The sequence below is a fragment of the Aethalodelphis obliquidens genome, unplaced genomic scaffold (genome assembly GCF_003676395.1).
Source record: "Aethalodelphis obliquidens isolate GAN/ISIS:26980383/991018 unplaced genomic scaffold, ASM367639v1 scaffold68, whole genome shotgun sequence".
Taxonomy (NCBI): Eukaryota; Metazoa; Chordata; class Mammalia; order Artiodactyla; family Delphinidae; genus Aethalodelphis; species Aethalodelphis obliquidens.
This window is the reverse complement of record NW_020838012.1, coordinates 4,385,410-4,400,671: the sequence shown is the minus strand read 5'-3', so window position 1 is coordinate 4,400,671 and position 15,262 is coordinate 4,385,410. Positions and strand designations below refer to the sequence as shown.

The following is a 15,262-nucleotide window of genomic DNA, read 5'->3' as shown; positions in this document are numbered from 1 at the left end:
TTAATCAACTAATGTAGGGCATCTTTTTTAGCTTAATGAGGCTTCCCTCTTTTTTTCTGTTAGTCTAACAGTTTCTCCATTTTATCTTTTTGAAAAACCAACTCTGTTTTGTATATTTTTCCTAGTGTTTTTCTAGTTTTTAGTTCTCTTTCTGCAGGAGCCCATAGTCTTATACTCCCTCTGGTGTCCAACTGATGTACTAACTAGGGGCCAGGATGGAAGGCAGTTCCACTGCTCTCCCTGCTTTTCTGTGGAGAAGCCTCAAGCCCTGGCCTTCTCCCAACCTAGCAGAGCTGTGCCTGGGTGCACAGCAAGGCTCTCATCCCTTTTCCTTTGTTCTTAGCTGCCCCAGCAAACTATGACAAAACCAGCCCCACTGGCAGTGCCATGAAAGGCCAGGACATTCTGGCATGCTCTACCCAGTGTTTGGAGGGGGTGGTACATACAACTAAGTAACTAGAATTCATGAGTGATGCAAATTTTTTCAAGGCCACAAATCACAAAGGGGACTGATCTTGTGCTCCCATGCCATTGACCTGATGTTCTGCACTGGGATCTGAATGTATCAAGTCATCATAAAATTTTTAAAGCTTTGGGTTTTATTTTGAAAAAAGCTTATATATTTTTAGATGGTTAAAAAGCCAAATGATGCTGCAATGCTATCTCACCAGCCCCAGCCTGACTGCCTATCTCATACTTGATGTCACATTGGTAAGATTGATTCCAGATATATTGCCCATTTTGCACCCATGAATACATCATAGATATCATGTAAAGCAAGTCCAAGGCAGATTGAAGTACAATTTAAAAATATAAAATAAAACTGCAGAATATAGTTATTGAAAAGAGTTGATTACAGATTATTTACAGTTACAATTATTTACAATTAAAACCTATTAATGATAGGTTTTTTGAATTTTAGAACTGAGATCTCCTATAGAAACTACTTTAATAATTTTTGTTTTGCAGATGAAGAATTAGAAGCAAAACTGCAGGTTTCTAAGCACTTGTGATTTTAACAGGGAAATAATAGAAATACAAATTCATCAAATTATCATTCTGAAAAGACAATCAACCTTTAAGTGCTGAGGTAACCCAGATACAATCTACAATTTTTAAACTCTACTAACTATAATAAATATCTTGATGAATTAATTTAATTTATAATTAATTACATAATTTTGGAGGAAATATCCAGTACATTTAATATCATTGCAGAATGACTTGTTTCTTATGTCAGTTGTTTGTTTTAGGTTAGACTATAATACTTATCCTCATTGAAAAAAATCTCTATTTTAATTGATATTCAGTTATCGTATTAGTGACTTATCTGTCATCTAATCCTATCTCTTCCAGAACAAAACAAAACCCTTTATTTAGCTCCTACTTCTGTTATTTGGCAATTTGCACTGGTTCAGCTAGCTGCTTCCAGGCTCACGCATGCATCTGTGTGTCCTTAGCTGGGGTGACTTGTTTCTGCTACATGTAGCTTGCTCAAATGGCAGCTCAGGCAGTCTTCCAAGAGAGGGAGCAGAAGCCTGCAAGACGTCCTGAGGCCTAGCACTAGATGTCTTGGGACTAGCACTAGAATTCCAATGAATTCTATTGACCAAAACAAAAACTAACATGTAAGCCCAGAATCAAGGATCCAGTGAAGAGTTTATACCTCCACCTCTTGTTAAAAGGAGCTGCAGGGCTTCTCTGGTGGTGCAGTGGTTGAGAGTCTGCCTGCCGATGCAGGGGACGCGGGTTTGTGCCCCGGTCTGGGAGGATCCCACATACCGCGGAGCGGCTGGGCCCATGAGCCATGGCCGCTGAGCCTTCGCGTCCGGAGCCTGTGCTCCGCAACAGGAGAGGCCACAACAGTGAGAGGCCCTCATACCGCAAAAAAAAAAAAAAAAAAAAAAAAAAGGAGCTGCAGACACATGGTAAAGCATGTAGCTATAGGAAATAGTGAATTGTGGCTACAAGTTTTAGAATATATTAGGTACAGCTGAACAACAGGAGACTAATGACAGTTAAGTCTGGATATATCTTCAACATTAGAAGGTTAGGCCTTTATTTGACGGCCAATGTTGACACAAATAATCAATAAATGATCTATAATAAAAATAGGAAAGAGTTTTATTCCAGCCAAACTAAGAACTATAGCCCAGGGGACCCAGATTCAATAAGTACTTGAATTATGTTCTGCTGGGCAACAAAATGGGGAAAGCAAAAAACAGCAAAATTATATAAATTGTCAAGAATTGGGCTTGGAGCTGGTAAGAAGTAAGGGTGTTTGTTAAGCAAGGTTAGGTTGAGGTCTGAAATGGTTGCATAGTTACAAGGGGAGACTTTGAGATCATAATGTTGCAGCTGGCAGCTGCTAGCAGATATTGTTTTGAAAACAGCTGGTGGTGTCCTTGAGTTTGATACAGTTCAGAAAATTCAAGTTCTGGAAGATGCAGGAATGTGTTTGAAACCACATCTACGAGGCCGCTCAGCTCCATTTTGAATCTGAATCAGTTAATCCATTTTGATTTTTAAATGCATTCTTTCCTTTAATGGTTAAAGCAGATGTACAATGCATGTTTGACGTAAGGTAGGCTGTTCCAGTTAGCATAAAGCCAAATCATCTATAAGCCAGAATGACTTCCCCATGCCTCAGTATGTGAAAATTTCTTCCGTCACTAGTGAGGAACCACGAAGATTTTAGTTTAGGATAGTGACTGGTCCAGGGTTGAGATAAATATTTTGTCTCCATTTAAAAATATTCCCTTGACCCAGAAAGCAATGTAACCAGGAGGGTTCTTGGACCTTATTTGGATATTGTTTTCCTACCTGGAATGCCATTCTGTCCAGAACACACTGTGAGCTAGCAAGACTCTGTTCAGTCATCTATGGATGACTTCCTTTTATAAAACATTCCCACTACCCACAGGAATATACAGTTGGCTTAAATGCTTCTGTGCTATTCCTAGCACTGGCCCTGATGCACAGCAATTCTGTTTCCTCCACTGAACTATGAATGCTTCCAGGAACGAGAATGGCCTTCATCTTATTCCTCACTGCATAGGGAGGTGCCTGGCACAAGTAAGGCATCCAGTAGACGCAATAACCTGGGGGAACAACTTATAGGTCTGTAAGACTACAGGTCTGTAAAAACAAACTGCTGTGAAATCGCCTTCAGAAGTCAGTCGCCTACAATGCAAAAATCATACAGAAGAGCCACAAAGGAAAGACGCATTCCTTGCCCAACCACCACAGGCCAGGCAAAATGTTTCGCTTTACGGCAAGTCTCAGGAGTCGCGCCGTAGATACCGTAAAAGGGAGGGAAGGCCTCGTTGGGGAAGCTCAGGCTTCTGGCTTTGCGACACCGTCGGGGCGGGAAAGTGCCGGCTGTCGGTTGGAGGAACTCGGCCCGCCCCCTAGGGCCGGACTTCCGCGCACCCCGGAGGCGTGTTCCGGCCTTTCAGACCCGCCGCTGGGCGCCGGTTAAGACCCATCTCGCCGTCGCCGGTGCCATGGAGGCGCCGGTGGAGCCGGAAGTCGAGAATGAGGACGGCGAGAGCCGCTGCGGGGATCTGTGCTTCATGGACAAAGGCCTGCGGAGGTAAAGGGCAGCTTTACCGGAGACCGCACGGCAGGGGCCGAGGGCGGCGGGCGGCCTCGGTGGAGCGGAGGCGCGGGGCAGCTTTACCGAGACCGCACACGAAGGCGTCTGGCTGTCGCCCGCCGTTCTCCGCCACAACTGCGCTGCTGAAGTGCCAGATCCAAATCCAATGAGCCCCCTTTCCTTTCCTCCAGGGACTAATGAACACCCTGGAAACTGCCCCACGTCCTGGTTCCCTGCCGGCGTTTGACCATCCTCCCTTCTTCGCTGGTTCTCCTTTCTTTGCTGGCAACTATTTCTTTGCTTGCCCTGTAATTGTTGGTCTTCGCGGGTTCTGTCCTATCCTTTGCTCTTTCTCTATGACAGAAAGTGGCAAAGTAGTATCTCTGGCAGCCGTAAAGCAAGAGTTTGCTGCTCTTCATTGGTTTTGCCTTGATTGTCTTAGCTCCTGGTCCAATTACTTTGCAGAGCCCTGTGATACATATACTGTTATACTTCTTGAAAATACTAAACATAACATATTTAGTTCACTGCTTTCCTCTTTCATGCAGCCCAAATTTGTTCACGATACTAGGCTCTTGGTTCTGCGTTGCTGATTGGTCCCTCGCTGCCTTTTCAGTCTTACCTCTTACCCTTTCTCCGGTTACACCCTGTGATTAGCCACACTAAGCTACAAGCGGGCAGTTCCATAGTAGGCTTCTCTGTGCCTTTCCACATACTGTTCCTTTGTTGCCTGCCCTCTCTGTGCACCTTGCTGATACTTAAAGCAACTTGTTCTGGATCCTGATCTAAAATTTGCCAGAAAGCCCCAGGAAGGTGTTTTTCAAAAGAATATTTATATTTAATAATAGCTGCCATTTACTGAATGCCATTTATGTGTGCATGTTACATATATTATCACAAATCCTCACAACAATTCTGCAAGGTAGTAACTTTACGAGGGACAGATCTGAGATTCAGAGGATCTTTATAACTTTCCCAACATCGTGCAGCTGGTGGATTAAGTTTGAATTCAAAACCATTTCTATCTAATTCCACTGTCTGCTTTTTCGGCTATACTACATTATATGCACAATACTAATTTCCAGAAACCGAAATGCTTCAGAAACTAGATGGCTGTCATTAAGAGCATGTGTTAATAGCATAACGTCTGGTATTAAATAATAGCTCAGTAAATGACAGAAGCAAGATAATTGGAAAATATTTGAAACAGTCACATTTAGAGATTGCCAGTTTGAAATTTAGAAATGCTTTATCTTTTCTGCCAGGGGTTCTTATGTGCTTCAGACTGAAGACTAAAGGATAAGTTGAATGACCTTGTGACTTATTCATACTTTTCATGTTTTAATTTTAAATTTGAGATTCTTAATGCAAATTTGGAAGCAAACTTGAATTCCTTGTTTTCCCTTTACTCCCTGACTGGTAAACTTCTCATTTTCCTGCTACTAGATTTCCTACAGCTTTACTATAGCTGCTATAGAACATAGAACAGATGCCAATGACATTGTGTGTCCCAGTTCAAGCATCTCTGAATTATGTGCACTGTAGTTTATATTCCTGGAACTCCTATCTTCAGAAGAGGTTCCAGTTAAAAATAGCAGTAATTGACAGAATGAAGAGATGAGTTCCATTTAGAGGAGATGCTTTCCAAATTTCAGCAAGGGAGGACAGGGACTGTTTCACTACGAATAGCAATAACTAATGGTTTATTTTGAAATCAACTACATTCTGGGTTAAACAGACATAGCAGACAGTGATGAGAATAAGATTGTAAACTCCAGTGCCAGATCTGTATTTATACTGGCTCAATTTGGTAATAGCTACAAGAATTTGGACAAGTTATTTAATTTCTGTAAACCGTGGCATCCTTAGATACCTACTGCTTGGAATTGTTGTGAGGATTAAATGGGCAGAGGAAACAGGTTTAGAGAGGTTAATTCATTTACTCAAGTAACACAGCAAAAGTGGTAGAGTGCAGATTTGAACTTGGGGTGTTATGATTCCAGGAACTGACTTCACAAATAACTGCTTTCACTCAGTGCTGATGACTTTGTTTGCATATAAAAGCTAGAAATGCCCGGTATCCCTTGCCTCTCTTGATAATGGTCCAAAATACTGGTTAGTTGTAAGAAGCAGTGTACCTTATGAGACATTTCAAGGCTACCACAAGTAGGAAGGATTTTATTATAGAATGAATAGAGTTCATACTTACTATCTACATGCTGTTTGGTTAATTTTATTTATTTGGTCATGATTTTTAAATCCATTTTTTACTTGTTTTTGAAAATACATATTTTCCTTTGTAGCATATCAGAGTTATCTTTAGATTCAGCCCTTCGTGCCATCAATCTTCATTGCAATAACATCTCGAAGATCAAAGCCATTGATCACATTTGGAATTTACAACATCTAGATCTGTCATCTAATCAAATAAGTCAAATTGAAGGGCTAAACACACTGACAAAACTACGTACTTTAAACTTGTCCTGCAATTTGATCACAAGAATAGAAGGTTTGTAAGTGATTTTCATCTAATACTTTGCATAAGGGAGTTGATTTAAGTCCATTTTTCATCTTCTTCCCAAAAGAGTGGGATAAGTATTATCATAAACTTTTCAAAACTGACCCTAAAACTCTACATAAAAGTTTTCTTCTAGAAAAGTTATCAATTTAAAAAATATATATTTTGTAAAATACCAACAGAATTGATTTCACTGTTATCAGACTGTAGATTTGCTTCAGAGCAGTCTGAAATAGTATTGTAATACTATATAACTAATTAATTGATTATTTGAATCTTATAATGGCTTTATTTTGTTTTAGGACTTAAAGCACTAACTAATCTGACTAGACTGAATTTATCTTATAACCACATAAATGATCTTAGTGGTAAGTTGATATGCTTATGTTTTCTATAATGCTGAGTATTTGCCATGTATAATGAGTTAGACTGAGCTGTGCATGTTGAAGAACTGAATAATCCAATTTTTGACCAAAAATCTTATCTAGAGGGTGTTTCTCAGTCATATTTGTTTTTTGTTGGTGCTAAAGCTACAGCTGAATAAAAAACTAGGAATAAAAACCAGAGTAATCAGTAACAGAAAAAACTTGGTTAGAAAGAACCTACTTTGGGAGAATAATGTTTTAATCTTAGATAATTAATATACTATTATGTAGAGAGAGATAGTTCCAGCAGAACTTTTTACAATGATGAAAATATCCTGTATCTGTGCTATCTGGTATGGCAATCAGTAGACAGATATGGCCTTTGAGCACTTGAAATGTGGCTAGTACACTGAGGAACTGAATTTGTAATTTTATTTAATTTTAATTAAATTTTTATTTAAATTTAAAAAGCCACATGTGGCTAGTGCTACCATATTGGACAGTGTAGGTATATAGCATTCCAAAGGCTATAGCAAATTAACAATCAAGGTTTTTCTTTCAAAGATTTATTATTATTTATTTAATTTATTTTTTTGGCTGTGTCAGGTCTTAGTTGAGGCATGCGGGATCTTTTATTGTGGTGTGTGGGCTTCTCTCTACCTGTGGCATGCAGGTTTTTCTTCTCTAGCTGTGGCACGTGGGCTCCATAGTTGTGGCACATGGGCTCCATAGTTGTGGCACGCGGGTTCCAGAGCGCATGGGCTCTGCAGTTTGTGGCATGCAGGCTCTCTAGTTGAGGTGCTCAATAGTTGTGGCACGCAGGCTTAGTTGCCCTGCAGCATGTGAGATCTTAGTTCCCTGACCAGGGATCAAACCCACGTCCCCTGCATTGGAAGGTGGACTCTTTACCACTGGACCACCAGGGAAGTCCCAGGATTTTTTTTTAATTTTCTTTTTGACTTTACCATATATAAGAAGGTTAAAACTTGTTAATCTTTTAATTGATTAAAGTGATACACTGATAAAATGAACGGAGTTTTATGATAATTCTTAAAATTATCTGTCAGAACTAGCAGAATTTCTCTAATTATCTTCATAATCCTTATCAGTATTTGAAACAGTCTTATTCATTTGTTTGTGCTTCTCCCCTGCTAGAAAAATACGACCCTATGCCAGGTATTTAGTACACAAAAGAATAAAATACAATGACCTAGTCCCTACCCTTAACCAAAGTAGCAACAGTATTTTAATTTTTAAAAACCTTTTTCCCCCAAAATGTGGAAGTATTAGAATTGAGTATTAACTGTAGCTCTGTCTCTGCTGTGTGATGCTGAGCAAAGTATATTGTTCTTTGGATGCAATTTCCTTAACTGAAAAATGTCAATTTTGGATAATATAGTTCATTCATTTACTTCTATAGTGATGAAAAAATAACAACAACAAATAGATAAAGTTCTTATCACAGGGCTTACATTGTAGTGGGGAAGTAAAACAAATAAATGAGATCATGTCAAACCACCCCAAAAAATAAGCAAAAGATTTGAGCAGACCCTTCCCCAAGAGGATATCCAAGTTGCAAACAAGCCCATGATTTAAAAAAATGTTTAGCATCCTTAGTAATTAAGGAAATGCAAATTAAAATCATAATGAGATCCACTTCATACCTACTAGAGTAGATATACTTTTAAAAACTTAAAATACAAAACACTGGTGAGATTGTGGAGCAACTAGAGCTTGCATACATCACTGGTAGAATTCAAAATGGTAAAACTACTTTGGAAAACAGTTTGAAGGTTTCTTATAATGTTAAACAAATACTTAGCGTATAATCATGCATTTCTACTTCTAGTTGTTTACCTAAGAAAAATGAAAACATGTCTAATCAAAGACCTGTACATGAATGTTAATATGATTATATTACTTTTTAATATAATCATGTTTATATGATTATTCATAATCTCCAAAAACTAGAAACCACCCATTTGTCTATCACCTGGTAAATGGATAAACAAATTGTGATACATCCACAGGATGGAACACTACTTGGCAATAAAAAGGAATGAACTATTGATACATGCGGCAACATAGATAAATCTAAAAATAATTATACTAAGTGAAAGGAGCCAGACACAAAAGATTACGCTGTATGATTCCATGTATATGATATTCTGACAAAACCAAAGATACAGGGGCAGAATGAGATCATTAGTTACCAGGGGTTGAAGATGAGGAGAGAAGATTGATTTACATAGGGACACAGTGATTTGGGTGATGAAAATGTTCTGTGTCTCCATTGTAGGGGTTACATAACCATATATGTTTGTTAAAGCACATCAAACTCTACTGTATATATTTTCTGCAAACCTATAAGTTCTAATAGATAATTCTTAGAATGATAATATTTTATATGTTCAGAAACACTTCAGTAAGTAAATAATGACAGTTCATACGATTAAGAACATACAAAAACACTAAGGCATGATCAAGCTTGCCATGATAAAGGCAGTAAGAAGGCTACTGTGGCTAGAGCATAGCAAATGAGGGATTAATGTGCTAAGAAAAGAGATAACAAAACAGGCAAAAGTCAGATCACGTACAGCATCGTAAGCAGGGTAAAAAGTTTGTATATTATTCTAAGTACAATAGGAAACCATTGGAAGGCTTTAAACAAGTAAGTAACTCAATACATCTGTTTAAAGGATCACTTTGGCTGCTGAGTGGGTGAAGAATGGACTTCAGTAGGACGGTGAAAGTCAGGTGGCAAGAAGCTCTTCCCGTGGTCTGGATGAGAGATGATGGAGACTTGGACTAGGATGGAAACAATGTAGAGGAGTAAATACATTATGTTTTGCATGTGGAGTTCATAGAACTTGCTGATGGATTGAGATGAGGAGATGAAGGGAAAAGGAACCAAAGATAATTAAGAGTTATCTTTGTAGTAACAGGTGGTTGATAGTACTATTTCCTGACATGGGGAAGATTGGAGGAGGAACAGGTTTAGAGATGAAGGGGTAAGAATGAAGGATCCTATCTTAAATTCGAGAGCCCTATTAGATATGTGTGTGTGTATGTGTATGACCTGCGATTTGGGGGTAGGGCATCAGGGTTGGTGTTGTAGATTTGGCACATCAGTGCTGTTTGTTGCTGTGACACTATAGGAGATTCTGAAGAGTGTATGAATAGAGGAGGGGGCGACCAGGAATGCGCCCTGGGGCACTTTAAAATCAAAATGTAAAAGGGACATGAAGTTGCAATATAAGAGAAAGAACCAGTAACATGGAACAGGAACTTAGAAATGTGGTAGTAAATTAAGAAGAAATGCTGAGTACTCATAAGAATGCTTGACGGGAAATCTGATCCTGTAGTGAGTGGTCAAAGACTTTTCTGAGGGTGTGACAGATGAACAGAAGTTAGTGATGAGGACTATGAAGAAAATAAGAGGCAACCCTGTAAAAAAGATGAGTAGAAGTTAGCCAGATATGATAAAGATCATTGAGGAGAGAAGAGTATTCCAGTCAGGTTGAAGAAATTGAAGGGGGGGGGAAGGTGAGTAAAGTTGAATTTATACATGGAGAGTACTAAACTAGGCAAAATTGAAAAATAAGACCTTCATCAGAACAGTGTAGAGTGTATCTCAGAATGGTCCTTCCAAAAGAAGGAAGGCTAGGGCATTCAGCCATGGATGATTCTCCTTTTGTTGAGGGGTTCCTGGAGGTGTTAACTCCTTCACATTTCTGAGCTAAACTCTTGCTCAGCAAGCTCCATTTTAAAGAAAATTCTGAGACATGGCCTCTGTCCACCACAGCTGCAGTGAAGTCAGGCTGGCCAGGGAGATGTGCCAGGAACCAGTAGCCTCTGCTACAAACCTAGTTTCTAACATTACCATGCTCTAGATAATCTCATGCAAGAAATGTTACCAGGGAGCTAAATCAAATGGGTGCTATTTATATTTATTTTATGCTCAAACCAATGAAATTGGAGTGTTAGCTTATGTCTCCTAATTAAAAATAGTGTGTTGATTGAGAGCCTGAAGCCATCGCTTTATTCTTATTCTCATAAAAGTACATGGGCCTGGGGAGGCCCATTTGTTTTGTTTAAACAGCCCAGGTACGCCTGGGCTAAGGCTCAAAGAGATGCCAAACCTTTGTTTCTTCAAAACAACAATTGACTTTGCTGATACCCTGTTCATTAGATATAGCTGTTTACAGAAGGGTCTTATTAATGCTACTCCTTTGCCTCTTGAAATACAACCTATATAAAAATTATTTTTAGTTAGCTGTTAGAAAAATTACTGTTGTGACATCAAAAACATTTTTTTTCCTGTTGCAGGTTTGATGCCCCTTCATGGAATTAAACATAAACTTAGATATATTGACCTACATAGTAATTGTATAGATAGTATCCATCACCTACTTCAGTGTACGGTAGGATTGCGCTTCTTGACTAATCTCATTTTGGAGAAAAATGGAGAAGATAATCCTGTCTGTCATTTGCCAGGTATGATCGATTAATTTAATACTTTTTGTAACAGTTGATTTTCAGAGCTCCTTTATTTCCTGCAACTTGTATTTATGACCTTGAATTTGTCTTAAGCTTTGCAACTTTTTATTATGTATTTGGAAAAGTATAATTGCAAATAAATTATTTTATTAAGACAAATTAAATTGCTGTTAAAAGAGGAACACAAGCTGAAGAGATAATTCTCTTTAGACAGTTTTATATTTGATAAGTGAATGCCTCAAAATTAAATTGTGCTTATGATATATTCTTATAGTATAACACTAAGCAGCCATAAAAAAGAATATAGAATCTCTTTAGCTACTGATAAGCACTTATCTCCAAGATATATTACTGTTAAGAGAAAGAAAAGCAAGTTGCGAAACATTGTGTATAATACGCTCCCATCTGTGTGCAAAGGATAACGTGTGTGTGTGTGTGTTTGCTGAGTATATATATATATAAAATACCTAGAAGGATACACAAAAATCTGATAATAGTGGCTAACTTCAGTATTAGGTAGGTAGGGATCAGGAAATGAGAAAAGGGCATCTAGGAATCAGGAAATGTTAGGAAAACTTTTTACTGAATACCTTTTGAATTTTACACCATGTGAATGTGTTAAATTATTAACAAATAAATGACTTTTTTAAGAAGAAATCTTAAACTTAATATGAGCTTAGACTTATTAAGATACAAGATATATAGAAGATGCTGCTGAAATGCCATTTGATCTAATTCAAAATCATTGAGGTTGGCAAAGATAAAGCAGACCAGACTGCCATTTCTAGAACTTATTTATCTCAAAGTGCTTAACCCAACAATAAGATACAAACGTAGAATATGAATATACATTCTAAAGATGTGTTTGGGTAGAAGTTGGCTGCAGAGGCTGTGTTCTCATTAATATGCAGCTATGAGAAGGCTTTTCCCAGAATGGAAACCTATTTTGATAATTTTACTTTGCAGAAGAATATATTAGATTTGAGATCAACTATTTTCCTAAGCCCATATAATGATAGAGTCTCCCTAAAAATCAGAGCAGATTTCCATTTTGGGGGGAAACTCTTTTCTTGGGAAAAAAACCTTATTCCTAAGACAACTTTAATTTACTGACCCACAAGTTGGATTTTTTTCCTAATGATCTCGTCTCAAGAACCTCTAGTTCCTATAGTTTGAACCTTTGTTTTTCACTTTCTTTCCTAGATGAGGTATTTCTCTGAACACAGTTGCCCTCCCCCCAGAATTATTACTGAAATTACTTTTCTTTCCTCAAAATTTCTAACATGAATTTTCCAGACTTCTTTGTAGTTCTTCCAACCACTTTATTTTACTTGGTTTTAAAATTTATCAAAATTGAAGTGTTTCTATTAGCCTAAACACCAAATTAATGTTAATTTGCCAGACTTCTCATATGTAATTAGGGAAAATAAACATATTCTTAAATACTTGATAGATTGTCTGTTTTAATCCTAGTTATATAGAATTTAAGAGGAGAAAGTAGGAATGTTTAAGTTTGTTAATGCTTATGGCCTCACTAGCAAAATTCTTGCTTCTCTGATTGTTATTCTCATCATCCTGATTTACATCTGTACTAATCATATTACAAATAAACAAGAGCTATATTTGGTTTTCTGTCTGGAATAAATTGCTACTGGTTTCATGCATTTATAGCTTTACAGCAATTTTATAAAAGATAGATCCAGAAATGATGATTTTTTAACTTTCTGACTTTCATCAGGAGGGTTGTTTGGGAGGGATTGGGGGGTAGTGTTTTGTTTGTTTTGTATTTAATGATTATGTACTGGAGAAGAACTAAGTAGTTTTTTATTACACGTTTATTAGTTGCATTCCAGGACTAATTTTATCATTCAGGTGATATACCTGGTAGCTGATAAATTTACTTCATTCTAGAAATAATTAACCTTTCTTTTTATGCTTGAGTTTTCATTTTGAATGATTTGTTTCCAAGGGTACAGAGCAGTTATGCTCCAGACTTTGCCACAGCTTAGAATCCTAGATTGTAAGAACATATTTGGTGAACCAGTAAATATGGCAGAAATAAACTCATCACACCTACAGTGCTTTGAAGGTCTTTCGGATAATTTACTTTCTTCTGACTCTCCCCTAAATATAAGTGAAAATGAGGTATAGTATGTTTTTTTTTCCTAATATAAAAGATATCTTCAAATTTTAATTAATAAATAAATGTAAATTTAAAGGATTTTGGTTTGTTTCTGTGTCCTAGATCTCTGATGGTATGCCAGTGGTAACACCACCTATCGATGAGGTAGCTCCCTTGGATCACTTTGTAAGTACACCAGCAGATACTGGTTTGACATCCTTTATATCTGTGTGTCCTTCTGAGCCAGAGAAAGTTAATAATGAAAATGATTTTCAGAATGAGATGAAACTTCAGAAATTAGATGACCAAATTTTACAGCTTCTCAGTGAAGTAAATATTTTTCCTACTTTTCTAAGCAGTGTGTTTGTTGGAGAAAAAAATAGTAAAACAAATGTGCAATAAAATTGCATACAAGCTGACCCACCAGAAACAGTCTATATTTATTGCATTGGTGTGTATGTTTATTTTTTTTCTTTAAAATAGGATTCTATTGTAATAGTAGTGGTAGAAAAAACATACTTTTTTCACTCATTTTCCTTAATGTCCTCCTTCAAATCTTCATTATGTAATTCTTTTGTTGTTCTGCAACAAAGGAATTATTTGTTATTATTTCCACCCACCCACCTTTTATTTCAAGTAAATAGAACTCTTTGGATTCAGTGCTTATTAACATAGAGGATATGTGAGCTACTTTTGGCCTCTACTTTCTCTTCAGTTGTTTCATGGTCAAAGCCACTTCTATAACCTATAGCTAAATGGCAAGTTATTTTATATAATTCCTGCTTCAATTCCTGTTTACAGCAGACCCTTACCAAATAACCTCTGCTTTCTTGAAATACTAATCCTTTTTTACCCCTGCTACTAGTTCTCTGGTTTTTAGAAATTTTGAACTGTGTGGTTGATCCGTAATTCCTAGAATTTACTACTATTTGAGTCTCCAACCTTCTCTCTAGCATCCTTGCTCTGACCTATACTGACAGTTGTTTCCTTGAACACTACACCTCCCAGAATGCAACGGATTTTTCCTTTATCCCCTACCTGGACATGGAGGAGAAAGACTGTGGGATAGGCCCAAAAGGCTATTAGTCAAAAGTCAGTTTGACCTAGAAATTTGTAGTTGAATTTTAATATTTAAATTTTTTCTCAAAATGGGGGTGGGTAGTGGAAAATGCTTATGGAATGATTATGGTTCGATGGGTTGTTAATAATCCTGAACTATTGTCGTAGCTATAACATTAGCAATGTTTGATAAACATGAGGTCTACTTTAGGTGGGTACGTGAATAAGACTGTAAGGATTCTGTGTGCCAAAAATCCCTAGAGATTTCAATTTGGGCCACAGAGGTAGATTGTAGTAGAACTGGGACAAGAATGCTGGCAGATGCATTCTTTGACATCATTGATAACATATTACTGAGGTACTAGGCTCTTCATCTCTTCAGGTTTCATCTTCTATCTTAGAACGGCTGACTCTTCTTTCTCAATGTCAGAACTTAGATTTAAGCTTAATAACCTAAATTTGAAGTGAAATTTTCAGCTTCTCTTATGCCATCCTCATTTCATTCTCACAATAACTCAATCAAGTAGATAGAGATTAGTATATCGTTGTTCTTGTTATATAGAAAAGAAACTCAGTTTATTTAAGAGTCCTTTATTTTAGTGAGGCAGAGTTGAACTTCAAACGCAAATGTCCTGATATCCAATCTGGTATTCTTTCCATTGTCATGCTTCTTATTCAGTTAGTGATAATTCTTCCTACTTTATAACTACGAATAGGAGTCTAGCTCTCTGGAGGAAAAAGGATGATTTGTTGCTATGCATATAAAATTGTTTAGGAGAAGGACTTCTTGTTTGCTAACTTACTTGGTATAAAGGGTAAACATACAATTTGAATTTCAGTTGATATATACACTTAAATTATAAGTGAAGTCATAAAGTTACTGAAAATATGCTATAATATAATGATGGTTATTCTTCTTAATTACTGGACTTATAATTGTTACACTGATTTTGAGAATTCTGTCTGTGAAAGGCTGTTTTGTCTTTAAGTTTTCATTTTATCCCCACCATTTTATTATGAACATTTTAAAACTTAGAGCAAATTTAAGAGAATTTCTTAGTGAATTAGCAGGATACCCACCAACTAGATTCCACCATCAA

The 15,262-nt window shown here is 37.1% G+C and overlaps 1 protein-coding gene across 7 annotated transcripts in view; it reads left to right on the top strand.

The window, feature by feature from the left end:
* Nucleotides 1-3,363: 3,363 nt before the first annotated feature.
* The window catches only part of LRRCC1 (leucine rich repeat and coiled-coil centrosomal protein 1), a 35,424-nt gene continuing 23,525 nt past the window's right edge, over nucleotides 3,364-15,262 (top strand). Inside the window, exons 1-6 of one of the 7 annotated variants that reach the window (XM_027089697.1) lie at nucleotides 3,364-3,595; nucleotides 5,902-6,107; nucleotides 6,419-6,484; nucleotides 10,811-10,978; nucleotides 12,951-13,126; nucleotides 13,227-13,289. In XM_027089697.1, the coding sequence (XP_026945498.1) occupies nucleotides 3,507-3,595; nucleotides 5,902-6,107; nucleotides 6,419-6,484; nucleotides 10,811-10,978; nucleotides 12,951-13,126; nucleotides 13,227-13,289 (768 nt within the window). In that variant the 5' untranslated portion in view covers nucleotides 3,364-3,506. Of the gene's footprint in view, nucleotides 3,596-5,901; nucleotides 6,112-6,418; nucleotides 6,485-9,180; nucleotides 9,314-10,810; nucleotides 10,979-12,950; nucleotides 13,127-13,226; nucleotides 13,290-15,262 lie in introns of those variants that run through there. The other 6 variants (XM_027089692.1, XM_027089691.1, XM_027089696.1 and 3 more) reach the window with 6 other exon arrangements.